The sequence below is a fragment of the Brienomyrus brachyistius genome, chromosome 22 (genome assembly GCF_023856365.1).
Source record: "Brienomyrus brachyistius isolate T26 chromosome 22, BBRACH_0.4, whole genome shotgun sequence".
NCBI classification, from domain to species: Eukaryota; Metazoa; Chordata; class Actinopteri; order Osteoglossiformes; family Mormyridae; genus Brienomyrus; species Brienomyrus brachyistius.
Window position 1 is genome coordinate 6,383,186 of NC_064554.1, and position 17,891 is coordinate 6,401,076.

Consider the following 17,891-nt stretch of genomic DNA (forward strand, 5'->3'; position numbering starts at 1 on the left):
GCTCAATACCAGAGAGTCCACATCTTTTGCTCAGCTGGGAAGGAGCAAAACCGTGGACTGTATCTGTGGATCCCCGAGGACCGGATTGGGAGTCACTGTTACAGCACTAGGAACTCCATTTGTGTCGCTATGGTGTGTCGGGGTTCTGCTTTCTGTCAGTCTTCAATTGGCTGATGATTTCATAATTAGACAGGTATGCAGGGGTGGCTGATCGTAGCGGGATGAGCCGACCCTCACAGGAGAACAGAGGTGAGGAAGAGCAGTGAGAGTGAAGTGAAAGGTCACTGCTTCAGACGGACGGAGGTCAGGGGGTAGCGTGGCACCAGGCCTTCCCTGCCTTTCATTTCCTTATCTGCTCTTATCTTCTGCTTGCCATGGGGTGACTCACCTTCCACTCGTCTGCCGTATATAAGGAGGTGCAGCTCCGCAGCACCACATCACGGACGCACCAGCCACTTCCTAACTGCGCTGTGATTCTTCATGTGGAGGCAAATCACGCCCCAGCTTTCTGTTAAAGCTCCATCTGGATGGTGAGTTCTGGTGCCGCCCCCAGGTCCTGCTCCCATGTTTCCGTGTGAGAGTCTGCGCTGTGCTCTCCTGCTCTCTTCTCTCCTCCTTCACACCAGCCTATCCCTCTACATCCCTGAGAGCCCGCTTATGTACTTTAACGATCAAGTCAGAGAGAGGCACCTCTATACAGGTAATATCCTAGTTTTTTTATGATTATGGTTGTTTGATGTAGTTGTGACATTTTTCCAATTTGTTTTGACTGTACTCACTGTTGCAGAGAACAGAAGACAGGGACTATTCCTGGACATGGCTCCAGATGGCTCTGTAACAGGATCTCCGGCGCAGACAGCTAACAGTAAGTTTATACTTTCAGTAGCATACAGCTATCAGTAAGTGTGAACTTTCATTAACATACAGCTAAAAGTAAATGTGCACTTTTATTAACACAAAGCTAACAATAAGTGTGCATTTTTATTAATACATAATCAGCACACAGCTAGCATAAGTGTGTGCCTTCATTAGCATACAAATATCAGTAAGAGTGCACTTTCATTACCATGCCTGTAACAGTAAGTGTGACTTTATCATACAGTTCAGTGCGCACTATTAGTCTAACATCTAGCACAAGGTGTACTCTGTAGCAGACAGGTAATATCCTATAGCATTTTGCTGAGATGGAGATTTGTATTGAAAGTATTTTTTCCACATGTTTATGTGTATATGCATTCTAGGTTTACTGGAACTGAGGTCTGTGAAGGCTGGTGAAACAGTAATTCGGGGTGTGAGATCATCCCTCTACCTATGTGTAGACCATGAGGGACATCTCAAAGGCCAGGTAACCATCACGTGCCTCATAACAGACTGACGTCTTTGTACTATCCTTAGAGCCACTCTATACTCACAAGCACAAGTCCTCATTTCATCGCTTATATTTTTCTTAACCCGTTTGACGTTGAACATTCTTCAGATTTTCCCACTTCTGAATTCTATCAGCATTGTTTTGAGCGATTCTGTCACACAATTCAAAAAGCCACACAGTGATGATCACCGACTCAAACTAACAGAAGATCTTTATTCAGCGGCTGTACAGAGAGAAGGACTGCACCTTCCGAGAGCTGCTCCTGCCAGATGGATATACTCTCTTCCTGTCTCCTCACCGAGGACTTCCTGTTTCTCTTGCGCCAAAGTCACCTGGACAGGACAGTCTGCGACTCTTTCAGTTCCTCCCTGTAAAGAACGCTCTGATCTCAGGGGTGGGCCCAGAGGGGGGCAGCGAGGAGGCGTTTGCACTGCCCCAGGGGGCCACGGACTTGGACTCCCAGGACCCCTTTGGGATGGAGCTCGGGTCTCGCCTCGACATGGTACATAGTCCAGGATTCCTCCACAGGAAATAACAGCGTGTGTAGATGTGTGTGTGTGGGGTGGGGGGGGGGTCTTTGGAGCCATTTGCCTGTGTGTTGGAGGAGCATGAGTGGTGGAGGTTGTGTGTGGGGTGTCCCTGGCTGTAGACTGGTTCTCAAAGTGCTGTGTGCGGGGGTGTCTCCGGCTCTAAACTGCCCCCTGCAGTACTATATGTGGGGGTGTCCCTGGCTGTAGAGTGGCGCCTGCAGTATGTGTGGGGGTGTCCCTGGCTGTAGACTGTCCCCACAGTGCCGTGTGTGGGGGTGTCCCTGGCTGTAGACTACCCCCAAAGTGCCGTGTGTGGGGGTGTCCCTGGCTGTAGACTGGCACCTGCAGTACTATTTGTGGGGGTGTCCCTGACTGTACAGTGGCGCCTGCAGTACTATGTGTGGGGGTGTCCCTGGCTGTAGACTGTCCCCACAGTGCCGTGTGTGGGGGTGTCCCTGGCTGTAGACTACCCCCAAAGTGCCGTGTGTGGGGGTGTCCCTGGCTGTAGACTGGCACCTGCAGTACTATTTGTGGGGGTGTCCCTGGCTGTAGACTGCCCCCACAGTGCCATGTGAGGGGGTGTCCCTGCCTATAGACTGGTTCCCAAAGTGCTGTGTCCTGTCCACTCATTTCTAGACGTGTCTGTCAGGTGTCCTTGTGTTTTATAGTCTTCACACATTACTATCATCCCACTTAACTGGAATATTAATATATAATGCTTTCTTGTTTGCTTGTTTTTTATTGTACACTTGTGTTACGTTAATAAAGCAATTTTGAGATCGTTCATGTGTGTGTCAGTCTGGGTGTGTATTTAATGGTGTGTTGGCTGTGTTTGGTGTTTGTTTCTGTGTGTTTATGTGTAGATTAAACTCCGGGTGACAAAGTAAATCTGAGTAAAACGTTCTTTACCTGCACAAATATAAACCCTATGCATACATACATATATACAATACCCTGCCCATGCATACGGGGGCAGCAGCAGGCACCGATCACAGCTATCAGCGCAGCTTAAAGGCGTTCAGGGAGGCTCTATGGGAGTAGAGGAGTAATCAGGTGCTGGAGATGAACAAAGAAGCACATGGGGGGGCTCCCTCCTACTACTGCACCCCCTCCCCCACCCCTGAGGTTTCAAGTCCACCCAAAATGTACAATGAATTAAGGCAGAACTAGAGGGGTGGGGGGGGGGGGGGGGTTAGCCCCCAAAGCACGTGTGAGTTTTCAGCACCTTCACCCTCTTGAGCTCTACTAGAAGCCTGTAGAACCTGCCACAGCTGTGCAGGACACAGTCCTGCCTGTGACAGGGAAGCCCAGTGCCCCGATGGGTTATGGACCAGTCACAGATGGACACCAACCCCGGGAACAGCAGTACAACTCTGAGCCTGCACAGGCCTCCCTGCAGGCCTTTATCACATAGGGCCCAGAGGATGGCCTGCCTTATAGCCTCAGCAGGACCAGGTTGCGGGTGGTGGGCTTCTCTCATGGCGGAAAGCTTGTGACACCCAACTGAGTCAGTGCCAACATAATCAGCAGCCAGGCTAGCCAAACCATGCATACGATAATCAGCAGGCCCACTCAGTCTCTCTCTCTCTCTCTCTCTCTCTTTATCTAAACTCAGCACAATAAAATGAATATGGTTAAGACTTCAAATTACAAGGCAAGACATTTAAAAGAAACCAAAAATAAGATAAATAGTCCATTTTCATTTTTATAATAAGAGATGATGACCAAGTAATTCAAGTAATGAATAACTAAGTCATATAATAATCTTTTTGTTTTCAATAAATAATGGATAATAAAGAATTTCTATAATCTTTCCTCTTTGCCCTGTTGTTCTCTATCTTGCTGTTTGTTTGTATTCCTGCTATAACTGTATATTTGTAATACTTTCCCCCAGTTACTAGTCACGTAATGCAGATCCTGTCTGTGTGTGATGATCCAGTGAGCCGGTGCAGAGTCACTCACTGTAAGGTTATGGAGTGATCTGCCGTAGATCCTGTCTCTGTGTGTTGATCCAGTGAGCTGGTGCAGAGTCACTCACTGTAAGATTATGGAGTGATCTGCCGTAGATCCTGTCTCTGTGTGTTGATCCAGTGAGCTGGTGCAGAGTCACTCACTGTAAGATTATGGAGTGATCTGCCGTAGATCCTGTCTCTGTGTGTTGATCCAGTGAGCTGGTGCAGAGTCACTCACTGTAAGATTATGGAGTAATCTGCCGTCGATCCTGTCTCTGATGATGCAGTGATCCGGTGCTGAGTCTCTCACTGTGTGATAATGCTGTTAATCCTGTGGCTGATGATCCAGCAAAGTGACATCGAGGTTGTCACTCTGCCTTCATCTTCTTTTCACACCTGGGTCACCAAGGGCTCCTTGAGGTACATATTTCCCCCCAGGTGTCCCTCCCCCTGGCCGGCACACAGCCCCCCCAGGATCATGCCATTGAGGGGAACACAGATGCCTCCATACCTGCCCTTCTCATAGAGCAGCTGGTTTGCCTGCTTTTCCGGCTCAGGCCACTGCTCCTCCTGTTCCCCCTCGTCCGCCTGCCAGATGTCTGTGCTCACATGGACATATTCAGTGGTGTCCTCGTTCTCCATCTCCCGGTGGTAGAAATAGCTGAAGTTGGAGACAATCACAGGCACGGGCAGCGAGATGGTCAGCACGCCAGCGATGGCGCACATGGAGCCCACCAACTTGCCTCCTACCGTCACCGGGTACATGTCGCCGTAGCCCACGGTCGTCATGGAAACCACAGCCCACCAGAAGGACTCGGGGATGCTGGTGAACATAGATTCTTTGTTGTCCGCCTCGGCAAAGTAGACGGCGCTGGAGAAGAGGATGACCCCGATGAAGAGGAAGAAGATGAGCAGAGCCAGCTCACGCAGACTGGCCCTCAGCGTCTGGCCCAAGATCTGCAGGCCCTTCGAATGACGGGACAGCTTGAAGATGCGGAAGACGCGGACCAGCCTGATGACCCTGATCACCGCCAGCGTGGCGGTGGGGCTGCCACCCTTGGTGTCGGCCAGCTCGGTGCCCAGTGTGACGAAGTACGGGATGATGGCCACGAAGTCAATGACGTTCATCACGTCCTTGAAGAAGTGGATCTTACTGGGGGCGCAGGTGAAGCGCATGAAGAGCTCGAAGGAAAACCAACATATGCAGATGGTCTCCACCATGAAGAAGGGGTCCAGGAAGAGGTCAGAGGCTGTGTGGCCCCCGGAGCTGGAGTTGGAGCCGTGGTGCACCTGTCAATCAGTGAGATACAGCACAGTCTGCCCTTAGTGTGTCTCTCAAGGTCGGTGTGGAGATTCTGGGCTGTGACCAAACACACATTTTCAGACAGAGCCCATCTAAATATAACCAACGTAAGAATAAAGACATTCTCCAGTTACAGTTTATGGGTGGATGAGGACTAAAACCTGGAGAGAGAGTGATTGACCTGAATGACTTGAGTAAGTGTAAGTAAGTAAGTCTCAGGCCGACACGCACAGATCTGGCTGGGAAATATCCCCTCCATCTCCGGCGACCCGACTGGTTTATTATTATAAACTTACAGTTATGTGTTGATGTCTTCTCAGGGATGTCCTTCTGCTATAAATAGCTCCTGAAATCTCTGAAGAGAAACACGAGAGCTCCTCCCTAAATCACCCCCTTGCTCTTTGCACCCCCCCCCCTTCTCATTTTCCTTCTCATTCAGGAAATACCTTTGCTGTCTCTCATCCAAAAAGCGCCATGGAGCTCCTTGGTTTCCCGGCCAGCCACTGAACCGCTCATAGCTTGGAGTCTCAGCGGGTGACAGCGTGAGTGAAATTAGCTGCCCTGTGAGTGTCCCACAGCCCCCAGGGAGCGTGCATGTACCCCCTGGCGGCCTCCTCCTCCTCAGTCTAAGCATACGGGGCTTAACAACTCGACTAAAACGATCGCGTGATTAGGCACCTTCACAATCTTACGATGCCTGCACACCCTTAACCTTCACGTATGTGTCCTTAAACTCAGTAAGTCTGTACCCTCCATGAATGCGTGGCTCCTGCTTTCTCCCCATTATGACCACCCCTCATCCTCCTCCTCTTCCTCCCACATTGGCTCCCCCAATCCCACCTCCCTCCCCCGCCCCCCCCGCATCTCACCTCCCTTTCCTCCTTCTTGAACTCTGGCATTGTCTCCAGGCAGAAGATGACGATGGACACGATGATAACCATGATGCTGATGACGGCGATGATGCGGGCGCCAGATGAGGACTCCGGGTGTTCAAAGAGCATCCAGAGGTGGCGCTGCAGAGCACCGGAGGGCAATGGGCGCGGCTCCTCCTTGACGAAGCCCTCGTCCTCGCGGAAGCGAGTGATGACGTCCTCGCCTAGCTCGTAGAAGCGCAGCTCCTCCATGAAGACGTCGAGCGGTATGTGGGGGGGGCGCCGCAGTCGTCCCCCCGACTGGTAGAAATAGAGGATGGAATCGAAGCAGACGCGGCTACGGTCCAGAAAGAGCTCGTTCCGCATCGGGTCGAAGTAGCGCAGCCGGCGGTGCGGGTCGCCCAGCAGTGAGTCGGGAAACTGAGCCAGCGTGCGCAGGTGCGTCTCGTACCGCATGCCCGACACGTTGATGGCCAGCCGCTCGCTGGCCACACAGCCGCCCCTCCACGCACAGCCAGAGCGCCAGCTCTTCTGGCCCTCGCATGTCTCAGCGCCGCCCCAGTGACGTGTTGGTGTATTGTCACCGGCCCCCGGCCTCAGATCCATCTCCTCCATCCCCAGGTCTGTCTCTTTGTCTCCTTGTCTCATACTTCCTGAGGACAGCATGGAGAAAATCACACCAGCAAGTCTCTCACAATTGAGCCAGTGGGGAGGGTGGGGGGGGGGCTCTGCTACATCACACCTCCTGGGCTCGGGTATCAACTCCTACCCCCCCTCGGTCTGTGTGTGTGAAGGTTGCCCATGCTGACTTCCTCTGATTTCTTCCCTCAGCCCAGAGACAAGCAGTCTAGCTAATGGGTTTCTGTAAACTGCCCATTCAATGTGTGTGTGTTTGTGTGTGTGTGTGTGTGTGTGTGTTTGTGCCCTGTGATAGACTGGCATCCCGTCCAAGCTGCCATCCAGCCTGGTGCCTTGTGCCGCCTGGGACAAACTCCAACACCCTCCCCTGCTCCCCCCCCCATGATAGCGGTTAGATGGATGGATAAGGTTTCGTTAACTCAAAACTTATCCAATAATAACCGAATAAAAATAAGACATAACTTTAACAGGACTGTTGCCATAGTAGTGAAACTGCCCATATCTAGGCTGATTAAAGACTTGCTGATTAAAGACAAACGTCTGAACATGATACAGCTGTTTTCCCACAATGCTTCCGTCTTTTAGCCAAATTACAAGATCTGTATTAGAAGCCCTTTAAGTATCATCGCGCTTAACCTCAGCACCGTGCAGAGAAATATTCACACCGCTCTAAAATATTTAATCGCTACTGTCAGGGACAATGACTCATTTCCTAGGATGGACAGACAGTTACACGAGTGAATGAAGGTAATGAAATATGTTACACTTAAACGCTAGGTAAGGGTGAGGCACACACACGGACGGAGGACAGGCACAGAGTCACTCACTCACTGCTCAGGACGCGCGCCGCCGCAGTTCCCGTGTGCGTCTCTCATGCTCTGCCTGCTGCGACTCTTCCTCTCGTCCCGATCCCCCTCGTCTGACTCTCTAACCCCCCACCCACATGTCAGGGTGGCAGGGACAGGGGAGGAGGTTTACTCAGTACCTTGATTATAGTTGAGCCTAATCCTAACTCTAATCCTAACCTTAATCACACCAGCCCTCTGCGCCCAAACCTCAGAGGAGATAGACTTGTTTATGGGTCTCTCTTTTCCCTTTGCTGAAATGTTTGTCTTGAAGTATCTGGAAATGCTATCAGGTTGAAATTTAATCCCCCGTCAGGCCTGTGGCCCAAATTCGCACTCGTCCCGCCCTCCCCCCCCCCCCTCCACCGTGCACTAAAGCACAGACACTGCTTTCCAGCTCTCCAGTGTCAAATGTCACCCTTTTGCAGGGGGGCCTCTCTAGCCCTGTCCAGACAGCACTGACCAGCAACCTGACGCACAGGTGAGCAGTGATCAGACACACAGTAACAGAGACAGCCTGTGGCACCAGGCTCGGAATCCATGAAATCGCCAGAGAGACATGTATCTCCTGTCTCAAAGTCTGCAGCTGTATCTGGACTTCAAAGCTTTTGAGATTGAAGCAGGAGGACCAGTCCAAGCGTCAGGAGATCCCTGCTCAGAAAATTTCTAAATTTCGTACTAAAAATCCCTAACATGTGTATGAGCAACACACTGCACATCCGGAAACCCCATGCTAAACATTTTGTACTTCCATCCATCCATTTTGCTTATCCTACTGGGTCGCGGTGGGTCTGGAGCCTATCCTGGAAGCAATGGGTACAAGGCAGGGAACAACCCAGGATGGGGGGCCAGCCCATCGCAGGGCACACTCACACACCATTCACTCTCACATGCACACCTACGGGCAATTTAGCAACTCCAATTAGCCTCAGCATGGGGGGAACCAGAGTACCCAGAGGAAACCCCACGACGACATGGGGAGAACATGTAAACTCCGCACACATGTGACCCACATGTGGCAGAGACTCGATCCCGGATCCCAGAGGTGTGAGGCAACAGTGCTAACCACGGCACCACCATGCCCCCCCATTTCGTACTTTTATAGTGAAATTTGTATTTCATTTCTAAGAATATAATTGGTAAATGATGTTCAAACTCACGGGTCTTTTTGTATTTAAGAATCATTACTCGGCGGTTTAATACAAGACTGTCGCCGAGGAAGGACCGTCCGTAAGAATACAGCCGCGAATCGCAGCATTTTTAGCATCTTTACAATCAATTCATATGTTACAAACACGCAAATAATTAACTTTTTCACTTGCATACACTATACATTAAAAATTATATTAGATACTTTTGCTGCTAGATGTGAGGGAGTAACGCAATAAAAGCAATTCATGCATGGAAAATGACACGATTTCAACGCTTTTTGATGGGAGTAGTTATGATGGGGGGTTAATTAGCTACGTTCGTACTACATGTCCCACAGTCCCCAGGCAAGGATCTGTGCAAACTTGTGACTTTTCAGGAAAAGAAACTTTGACAGTCAGGTGATTACAGCAGTGTGTAAGTGTGCATCGGACGGACAAAGCTGCGCTGTCACACTGCACCGTGACTACACTGTGTGCACCATGTCCGACACATTGCGGTACAGCGACAAGGTGGTCATCGTTACCGGCGGATCACAGGGGATAGGAAAAGGGATAGTCAGGTCTTTCGGTGAGACTGATCTGTCTGCACTCAGCTTTTCTGGGCACCGCCAATTGGAGTTATTCTGTCATTGCCTTGTTTCTATTTTGGCATCAAAACAATCGTATTTTTGTCTTCCAGTGGAAAACGGGGCGAAGGTCGTGTTTTGCGCCAGAGGCTGTGAGTATCTCGTGGGACGTTGTTTGTCTTGTTGCTTCTGTTAACTGAATTAGCCCCCGAGTTGCTGCAGATTTAGCGCTGCATTTTGATTTGTCCTCATCTAAATGGACGCCGCTTTGAACTTTACAAACGGAGGGAACTGTGTGAAAGTTGCAAACAGCGAACTCCTCCGCAGCGGACGCAGGGCGGTCCTTGGAGGTGGAGCTTAACGGCAAGGGGCCCGGACAGTGCCTATTCGCCGCGTGTGACGTTACGAAGGAGGAGGAGATTCAGGTGAAACCCTCAGACCATCACGTGGTGCCTTCTTCCTCACTCATTAGTGACCTGCAAGACAATTTTTAGTTATTCGATTCATTTCGTTCAGGTAGCCAAAATGGTTTGACTTTTTGAATCACTCTTTCGTTCACTGCAAAAAACAACAAGCTATAAGCTACAAGCTATAAGTTAGAAAAACTAGATAACAACACATTGTAAGAACTTTGGCCACCAAACAATATAATAATATAAATGCAGCAAAATAAACTATTACATGTTGGAGTTAAAATGTAGGAGAATAACGTTGCTTTGTTCATTTTGTAATTGTATGTTTATAAATATCGATCCGTTGAACTATTAACGTATTCCAATAGATGGCGCCATAATGCGTGCTCTAGTGAGTCAGTGAACTGAGATTCAATGTACCGTGACTTCTGTTCGTTTCTTCGAACTGAATTTCTTTAGTGAACTAGTGCCATATCCTGTATTGATGTCTGCGTTAGTCTCTTGTCCGCAGTTCGTTCCTTCGTACTTGCAATGGTACTTCACATCAGTAGTGTACTGAGACAGTCAGAGTGAACTGATCAACGGGAAGTGCTTGGTGTCTTCTATCTGGTCAGCCATTAGCCAGCTGTTGTTGTGACCGTTTTGCTGGTATGGCTATTTCCCGAAAAGTTCAAGTCATAACTCCTGACTGTCGCGGAAAGCTATCTACCATATAAGCACATATTCATACAGAAGTGTATTTTACTGCACATCTAATTCAAGTTAAAATGTGATACTGCACACACTCTGTCCGCAGAGACTATATTAACCATGATTTTGTGTGTCTGCATAGGAACTGGTCTCGATGACAGTGAGACGGTTTGGTCAAATTGACTGTCTGGTGAACAATGCAGGGTGGCGTGAGTTATCGCTCTGTCTCTCCATCAAACTCAGTCAGGCCTAGGCTCTACTGACACAACCACAGACTCACAGCAAATCACTTGAATACCCCCCAGCAAGAATCTGTCCACTCTGCTGTCAACCATAATATGTTAAAAAAGGATTTATCCTCTATCTGCCTCTGTGATCTGATCAGATCCACCACACAAACCAATAGATGACATCACAGCAGATGAATTCAGATACCTGCTCAACTTGAACCTTGTGAGTTACTTCCTGGCTGCCAAGGTAAGATGTCAGGTCGCTGTCAGCTTTAGCATTCTGTCGCCGTGATGTTGGTACAACAGACAATTTATTGTTAGTGCACTTTTACAGCCACCTAGTGCAATATTGTCAATGGTACCTGACCGTTAATATAGCTTTAGCTCAGTGCTGGCTGGATGGAGCTTTGCAGGTCGGTGTTACACTTCCATTATGGACCCAGCTTCTCACCTTTGTTGTCCGGCCAATCGTTTCCGTCCTCCTCCGCAGTACGCGCTGCCGCACCTCCGGCGCAGCCAAGGCAACGTGATCAACCTATCCAGCCTGGTTGGCACCATCGGACAGAAGGACGCGGTTTCATATGTGGCCACCAAAGTGAGCTGGGACCGTGCCTGACACCGTGTCACTCAGTGATGTTCTTTTGCTGCTATGACATGCTTTTAAAAACATGGTCTTTGTGATTCGTCATGATTTCAGTGCTCTGCAGATGCTGACTATTGGTATTATTCCACTAGGGGGCGATCACAGCTATGACTAAAGCAATGGCTATTGATGAAAGCCAGTACAAGGTTAGAGTTAACTGGTGAGTGTTTTTTTGTAACAGTCCTTTTCAGTTGTTTTTCATTCTTTCCTATTTTTATCCAGCTTTTGTATGTGTCTTTGTTTTCTTATACCTTGATACAGTCAAAGACTAACATCATGATCTGCAAGGTTTTACATGTTTCAGTGTGTGATGATTGTGCACGTTGTTCTGTTTGTAGTTTATGTTGGTCAATCGGTGTTTTACAACAAGGCAGAGTTACACAAATAAAGGCCTTTAACTTGGTGTCTTAGTATCTCCCCTGGGAATGTGATGACCCCCCTTTGGGGTGCACTGGCTGCCCAATCAGGAGACACAGCCACTACCATCAAAGCCGGGGAGAACGCCCAGGTGGGTCCGGTGACCAGTGGTGTCACCTGCACTACTTTACACTCATTCTCATAAAATGTCACTTTGTACCTGGGGATTTATCCGGGCAGTAGTAGCTGCACCTCCCCAGAAGTGTAACTACAGCTGTCAGGCCATGACGTAGGATACGCAGCAATGTGGCTGCCGACGACGTAGACGCTGCAGAAGCTATGACTCAGTCTTTAGGTCTTTTGGTATGTGCGGGAGGCCTGCACTCTTCCCGTGAGTCTGTGCGAGGCCTGCTGTGTGTTGGGGCGGCAGTATGAGAGAGACACCGGGAGAATGAACACGCTGTTCGGGAAGGCTGGCTCTGTACTCAGGGTCAGCCTCGATCACTGGAGGAGCCGCTGGACAGACTAATGCTCCTGTTCATTATGAGTAATGCGTCCCAGTCGTCTCAGGCAGCAGGTGTGGCACAGAGTGCATTCAGTGGCAGCCTGCAAGCTCTGAAGTGTACCTGCTCCAACAGGGCCTTCATTCCAGCTGCCAGCGGGACTGACGGCTCTGCTCTAGGCTCAGTCACCTGCTCGCAGACTGCAACAATATTCACGTTCCCTTTTCTGTACTCATCTATTTGTTTATTTATGTTTGGTCATTGTATAGTAAATTATTACTGCATATTTTGCATTGTTATGGTCTGTACACACGTATTTTGCAATTTGCGGTTTCTCATTACAGTACTATTTGCACAATGCAGCCTTTTTGTACATCGTATGTATTCCTTGTACATAGTAAGATTTAAGTTCTATTTTTTTATGTTTAATTCTTATTTTTATTTAGTCTATGTGATCCATCTATTCACAGCTGATTGGCCGAATGGGAACAGAAACTGAATGTGGATTGGCTGCTGTGTTCCTGGCTGCTGATGCCACCTTCTGCACAGGTGTTGATTTGCTGCTGAGTGGGGGGGCAGAGCTTAACTATGGCCACAAGAGCCAGATTGGTTAGTTGGGTGATCAGGAAACTTACTAAAATCATGTGACAAAGTACTAGTTTGTAATACTAAGGATTATAATTCCGTAAATTCTTGTATTATCCTATACTTTAATTAACCTACCGAATTAAGCAATTATCAATATTTTTAATTTGTCAGATTAACTAAAGGAAAAAAAACAGCAGCTAAAATGTTAAAAATCATCTGCAGTACATTCCATTACAGCGCAGAACCGGAAAAGCAGGGTACATAAGTTGTGGTGTTGGTGACACACCTTTGTCTCAAGTGTGAGCGATTTTTTTTTTGGTCCAATAAAAGTGTTTATGGCACATACGCGTGACGCCTATTAATGTGCTGCAGTCTGTCTAGAAAAATCCAGAAGGAAGCTTCCAGCTCCCAAGGTTACCTAATCTGGCTACCCCATTTCGGGAAGCGGCACCCTACTGCGTGCTGATTATGCATAGCTACCCGCATGGATGGTCAAATAGGGCGGGGTAAATAATGCAAGGACATCTCATGATTACTGCAAACAAACTGGACCAAAATAAAACGAAAACAGCAACGACTGAGCGAAGCGCATCCATAAAGCCCGGGTATCTGGCCACACTTTTGTTTCCGCGTTTATTCCAGGCTCCGTCGGGCTGTTTCTGCGGCTCTCTGGGCCCTTGTTCGCATTTAAGCAGCTCCGGACTTGCAGTACATCCGCACGGAAACGGCCGGATCTGAGCTGGAATTGACCGGCGGGGCTCCGTACTAGCCGAGGCGATCCGGATTGCCGATCGCACACTGCCCGGCGTCCTCCTCCGTGCAATCAGGGGGCGGCGACGCGGCTACGCCCCATCAGACAGCGAACCGGGGAGGCCCAGCTGTAACCCGTGCGCTGCCGGGTCTCCTCCCTCCCACATCGCCTGCAATAACACTAGAAGTCGCATCGGGAAGCATCCCTTCCTTGTTCCCAATTCGGCATACAAGAACCAGGTCTAGACGACGGCACAGATAACCGGCCGGCCTAAAACCCGATAGGACGAGCGGCAGGCAAGAGCAGTGCGGAGCCACCCGGTCGTGTCGTGGACGGATCGCCAATGGCAGCCCTCCGGACGGTGAGTGGGGCCGCCGCGGCACCTTCAGGATCCATAAGCCGCCGCTCGCCATCCCAGAACCGTCCTTTCAATAACTCTTCGTTATGAGATGTGCTGGGGGGGAGGCTTTACTTTAAAATCGTCTCCGATTGCGGTTTGGGACAGCGAGGTTATAAATATGCATAAAGAGCGGGGCGCGTAGACCGCGCGGCTCGTAAGGGGGCGCTAGCGAGCTGCCGAGCCGCGTGTTTAACCTTGAGCATATGCGGCATGTTAAGCGCGTCCTGCCGGGAGCCGGTTTTGGTGCGGCTACGGTAACTGTTAATCGACTTCAGCTGTGGTCAGACTCTTCCTGTGCTCTTGCGTTTCTCAGGTGGTGCAGAGATGGCGCCTGCAGCCCTTCCCCAAAGCCCTTGGCTCTGTGCGCGTCCTCAGTTCCTCCTTCAAGGTATTGACCGCGGGATTAAAAAGGTGTTCGTGAACCTTAGCCTCCTTCTGCTCCCACGTATACCCCCCCCAAGCCCCATTTTTTTTTTTTTTTTTTTTACTGTTTTGACGTCATGTAATGACGGCTCCCCTGGCCTCAGGCATCTGACATCATGGTTGAGCGCAGCAAGACCCTGCAGCCCAAACCAGACCCATCCACCCTGGTCTTCGGAAAGCAGTTCTCAGACCACATGCTCACCATCTCCTGGTCTCAGAAGGACGGCTGGGCCACACCGCAGATCAAGCCCTTCCAGAACCTGTCGCTGCACCCGGCCTCCTCGGCACTGCACTACTCCATAGAGGTGGGGGGGAGGTGAATTTCAAGAATGTGCACGTGCACATGCGTGTTGGCTGTTGCTCGACTTCCTGCTTCTGGTCCTGCAGCTTTTCGAGGGGATGAAGGCCTTCCGCGGGGTGGACGGCCGCGTACGGCTCTTCAGGCCCATGCTCAACATGGAGAGGATGTACAGGAGTGCCGAACGCTGCTGCCTGCCCGTGAGTGCCACCTGCTGGAGTGGAGGCCCTTGTCTCTGCCTCTTCCTCGGTCCAGAGCCTGTGTTTTTGCCCCTCCCCCTAGTCTAAGCTCTTTCTGCGATGCAGCTCTTCGACAAGGTGCAGCTGCTGGAGTGCATCCGCAAACTGGTGGAGCTGGACCAGGAGTGGGTGCCGTACTCCACTGACGCCAGCCTCTACATCCGGCCCACCTTCATCGGTACTGAGGTGAGGGGCAGCGGCCATTCGGGGGGGTACAAGAAACCAGACACGCTCTATTCCTGATGGGAAGCCGAGCGCTTAATCACCAGCCTGTCTGACTGGCCCTGGTTTAGCAGCACTCTTTTTAGGACACGGTTTGGGCCATGTTCTGACCGTGCTCCTTAGTGCCGTGTGATGCAAGCTTCTCACACCCCCCCCCCCCCCCCAGCCCTCCCTCGGAGTTTCCCGGGCAGGCCACGCTCTGCTGTACATCATCGTGGGCCCCGTGGGGCCCTACTTTGCTACCGGGGCCTTCAACCCGGTGTCCCTGCTGGCCGACCCAAGCTACGTGAGAGCCTGGAGGGGCGGCGTCGGCGAGTTCAAGATCGGGGGGTGAGTGACCTGTCATGCAGTGGGGGGTGGGGGGGTTGTGTGGATGTCCCCTGACATGGTTAAGCTGTTTCTGAGCAGGATTATTGCAGATGTGCCACTAGAAACCAAAAGCATTTAATTAGTCAAATTAAATCTTAAAGAAATGGAAAAATAACATCATTGGTTTTTTTTTTTTTTATTTCCCACAGAATCCTTATCTCGGGTCTTTCCTAAAAGCCATATTTGATGACTCATTTTCCAAATCATAAAACTATTTGCCTTATCTGTCCATATTACCCAGCGATTAAACTATGATATGAAAAGGTGATTAATTTCTATATGGTTATTTCCCACCCCCCCCAGTAATTACGGCCCTACCATCGCGGTTCAGAGCGAAGCCCAGAAGCTCGGCTGCCAGCAGGTCCTGTGGCTCTACGGGGATCAGGAGGAGATCACCGAAGTGGGAACCATGAACCTTTTCATCTACTGGACCACGGAAGCCGGAGGTGGGGGCACTGTGTCCGGCAGAGAGGGCCAAGCCAAACGTGTGTGAACATGGGTGATGACTTTTGCTTCTGATTTTGTGCAGAGAGAGAGCTGCTTACCCCGCCACTAGATGGCATTATTCTTCCTGGGGTCACCAGGCAGTCGCTGTTGGACCTCGCTCGCAAATGGGTAAGGGGGGGCTAGTTGTGTGTGAGGGAAGCAAGCTAATGCTTCCTGCTGCTGGTGACCTTTGACCTTTTGTTCCGGGTTTCAGAATGAGTTCCAGGTCACTGAGCGAACTGTAACGATGAAGGAGCTACTGGGGGCCCTGAACTCGGGGCGGGTCCTGGAGGTGTTTGGTTCTGGGACGGCCTGTGTGGTTTGCCCTGTGGGCAGCCTGCTGTACAAGGGACAGGTATAGGGTGGGGGACCTGGGGGTGATTCGAACATCCACTTTGTGCTTTAGTGGGAGTCACAAACTTTGCCGGTTTCTAACTCCTCAGACCTACGAAATTCCCACAATGAGGAATGGGCCTGACCTGGCTAAGAGATTTCACAAAGAGCTGACAGATATCCAGGTATGTGCTGCTGCTGTTGCTGGGCACTGATCTTCCCACAGGATGAACGTCATCCTTCGTCTTACCTCTGTTCTGCTGACCCCTGCAGTACGGACGCCAGCAGAGCGACTGGACCACCCTGGTGGCTTAAGCGGGACATTGTGGCTGATCACCCTGGCCTTCCACCCCGATGACAACCTCTAGGCCCACCCCCAGTTCCTCTACAGGTCTGCTGGCTGATTAGAGCAGTGTGTCCCAATCCACTCCTTGGGCACCCTCAGACAGTCCCTGTCTGGCAGGGAGCTGGGAGGGAGCAAAAACACGGACCGTCTGTGGTTCCTCGAGGACCAGGTTGGGAAAAGAGATTAGAAAATATAGCATTCATGTGGCGATAATGACTGACCTTACTCTCCTCTAAAGCAGTGTTTCCTAATCCAGTCCTTGGGGACCCACAGCCGGTCCATGTTTTTGCTCCTTACCAGGGACATGAACTGTGTGCGAGTCCCCAAAGACCGGATTGGGAAACACCATTCTAAAGTGATGGGAAGTATCCTTCAAACTGACTGAACCATTCTCAGAGCACAGTGCAATCCATCACAAAGCTGAGGTAGTTTCAGCTGGTTCTAGATGATATTGTCATGTGTGTCTAGTTGGTGTGTCATTTTTGCACAATTTCATTCGCTTCTATATCCAATAAGGTTGTCGGGGTATTAAGCACCTTCATTAATGAGCCATGTGACTGGAATATTCTCTGAGCTGCTCTGACTAGAACATCATGATGCTGTTTCATCCTGAATTATATACCGAAAGCTTGTAAACTGCAAGCTGTTTAATTTGTAGTGAGCGCTTGAAAAGAGGGTTTATTTTTCTAAAGTTACAAGCAGAGAACAAATCATGTACTGTAGTGACAAGCTGAAAGGCTATCGGTGGTCGTTTCGTTGTTTTGTCGGTAAGTCAACGCTAATGTGGTGAAGTCGCTGTTATCGTCTCCGTGTGGATGTCACCTGACGTGGTTTAGAGGCGTTCATTTAACGGAAATGCTTTTAGATGTTTTGAACTGGGTCAGTTTAAGCTCATTTGTGTGGATGGTGATTATTTGTGGTGGCGGTAAGTGAGTGCACATTAAATGGGGGGAAGAAGCACGGAGTAAGGAGAGGGTTGCCCAGGCGATGGCCTGAATGGGACCAGACCATACCATGGGTTGGGGGGGGGGGGGGGGAGATGCAGCCTGCAGTGGCACCCCTATAAGTCTTCCACTTAGTATCTTCTGCCGTCCTGGCTCTGAACTCACCTGTTACAAAGTGCCTCGTCTTGGATCAACTCGTCGTTCCTGTTACTGATTCTCATGTCATACGGCTGTGCTCATGTGTGCTGTTCATCTTTGACTCTAATGGCTCTTCCTGCCTTTTTACAATAAACGTGTTTTTGCTCAGCCGTTTCCCTGTTCCTCGACTCTTTCTTACACATTGCTGAGATGTATGGGGCATGCTGTGTATGGGGTACAGCCTACCTGCAGGGGGTGCTGACGCGCAGAACTGTCACCTGATTGCATTGA

The 17,891-nt window shown here is 50.1% G+C and overlaps 3 protein-coding genes across 5 annotated transcripts; 2 read left to right on the forward strand and 1 right to left on the reverse strand.

The window, feature by feature from the left end:
• Nucleotides 1–221: 221 nt before the first annotated feature.
• LOC125718432 (fibroblast growth factor 21-like) lies at nt 222–2,474 on the forward strand. Its single transcript, XM_048992284.1, has 6 exons — nt 222–249; nt 554–700; nt 788–865; nt 1,242–1,345; nt 1,590–1,871; nt 2,322–2,474. Exons 1-6 carry the CDS (start codon nt 222–224, stop codon nt 2,472–2,474), a joined length of 792 nt encoding a protein of 263 aa, XP_048848241.1.
• Nucleotides 1,563–7,791, reverse strand: kcna7 (potassium voltage-gated channel, shaker-related subfamily, member 7). Of its 2 annotated transcripts, none has more exons than XM_048991676.1 (4): nt 7,497–7,791; nt 6,024–6,679; nt 2,242–5,141; nt 1,563–2,070 (listed from the first exon to the last, which is right to left on the reverse strand). In XM_048991676.1, the coding sequence occupies exons 2-3, from the start codon at nt 6,672–6,674 to the stop codon at nt 4,242–4,244; spliced, it is 1,551 nt and encodes a 516-aa protein (XP_048847633.1). In that variant the 5' UTR covers nt 6,675–6,679; nt 7,497–7,791; the 3' UTR covers nt 1,563–2,070; nt 2,242–4,241. The 2 variants fall into 2 exon arrangements, with proteins under 2 accessions (XP_048847633.1, XP_048847632.1); XM_048991675.1 differs by having other exon boundaries at nt 7,493–7,790.
• Nucleotides 7,792–9,038: 1,247 nt separating this feature from the next.
• On the forward strand, nt 9,039–17,775 carry LOC125718117 (branched-chain-amino-acid aminotransferase, cytosolic-like). Of its 2 annotated transcripts, XM_048991680.1 has the most exons (18): nt 9,039–9,229; nt 9,341–9,379; nt 9,555–9,652; nt 10,473–10,539; nt 10,716–10,807; nt 11,051–11,155; nt 11,296–11,363; nt 11,615–11,711; nt 14,116–14,190; nt 14,330–14,530; nt 14,613–14,723; nt 14,829–14,948; nt 15,151–15,314; nt 15,657–15,799; nt 15,883–15,968; nt 16,054–16,194; nt 16,283–16,357; nt 16,446–17,775. In XM_048991680.1, exons 1-18 carry the CDS (start codon nt 9,142–9,144, stop codon nt 16,485–16,487), a joined length of 1,812 nt encoding a protein of 603 aa, XP_048847637.1. In that variant the 5' UTR covers nt 9,039–9,141; the 3' UTR covers nt 16,488–17,775. The 2 variants fall into 2 exon arrangements, with proteins under 2 accessions (XP_048847637.1, XP_048847636.1); XM_048991679.1 differs by lacking the exons at nt 9,039–9,229; nt 9,341–9,379; nt 9,555–9,652; ... (3 more) ...; nt 11,296–11,363; nt 11,615–11,711 and adding an exon at nt 12,678–13,763.
• Nucleotides 17,776–17,891: the final 116 nt, after the last annotated feature.

Bases quoted from the DNA above. Each gene is read 5' to 3' on its own strand.
- LOC125718432 (XM_048992284.1), top strand. From the start codon at position 222: ATGAGCCGACCCTCACAGGAGAACAGAG. The intron at 250-553 runs GTGAGGAAGAGC...TGCCGCCCCCAG, and splicing joins ACCCTCACAGGAGAACAGAG to GTCCTGCTCCCATGTTTCCG. The intron at 701-787 runs GTAATATCCTAG...TCACTGTTGCAG, and splicing joins AGAGAGGCACCTCTATACAG to AGAACAGAAGACAGGGACTA.
- LOC125718117 (XM_048991680.1), top strand. From the start codon at position 9,142: ATGTCCGACACATTGCGGTACAGCGACAAGGTGGTCATCGTTACCGGC. The intron at 14,531-14,612 runs GTGGGGGGGAGG...CTGGTCCTGCAG, and splicing joins CACTGCACTACTCCATAGAG to CTTTTCGAGGGGATGAAGGC. The intron at 14,949-15,150 runs GTGAGGGGCAGC...CCCCCCCCCCAG, and splicing joins CCACCTTCATCGGTACTGAG to CCCTCCCTCGGAGTTTCCCG.
- kcna7 (XM_048991676.1), bottom strand. From the start codon at position 6,674: ATGAGACAAGGAGACAAAGAGACAGACCTGGGGATGGAGGAGATGGAT. The intron at 5,142-6,023 runs GTGAGATGCGGG...ACTGATTGACAG, and splicing joins TCAAGAAGGAGGAAAGGGAG to GTGCACCACGGCTCCAACTC.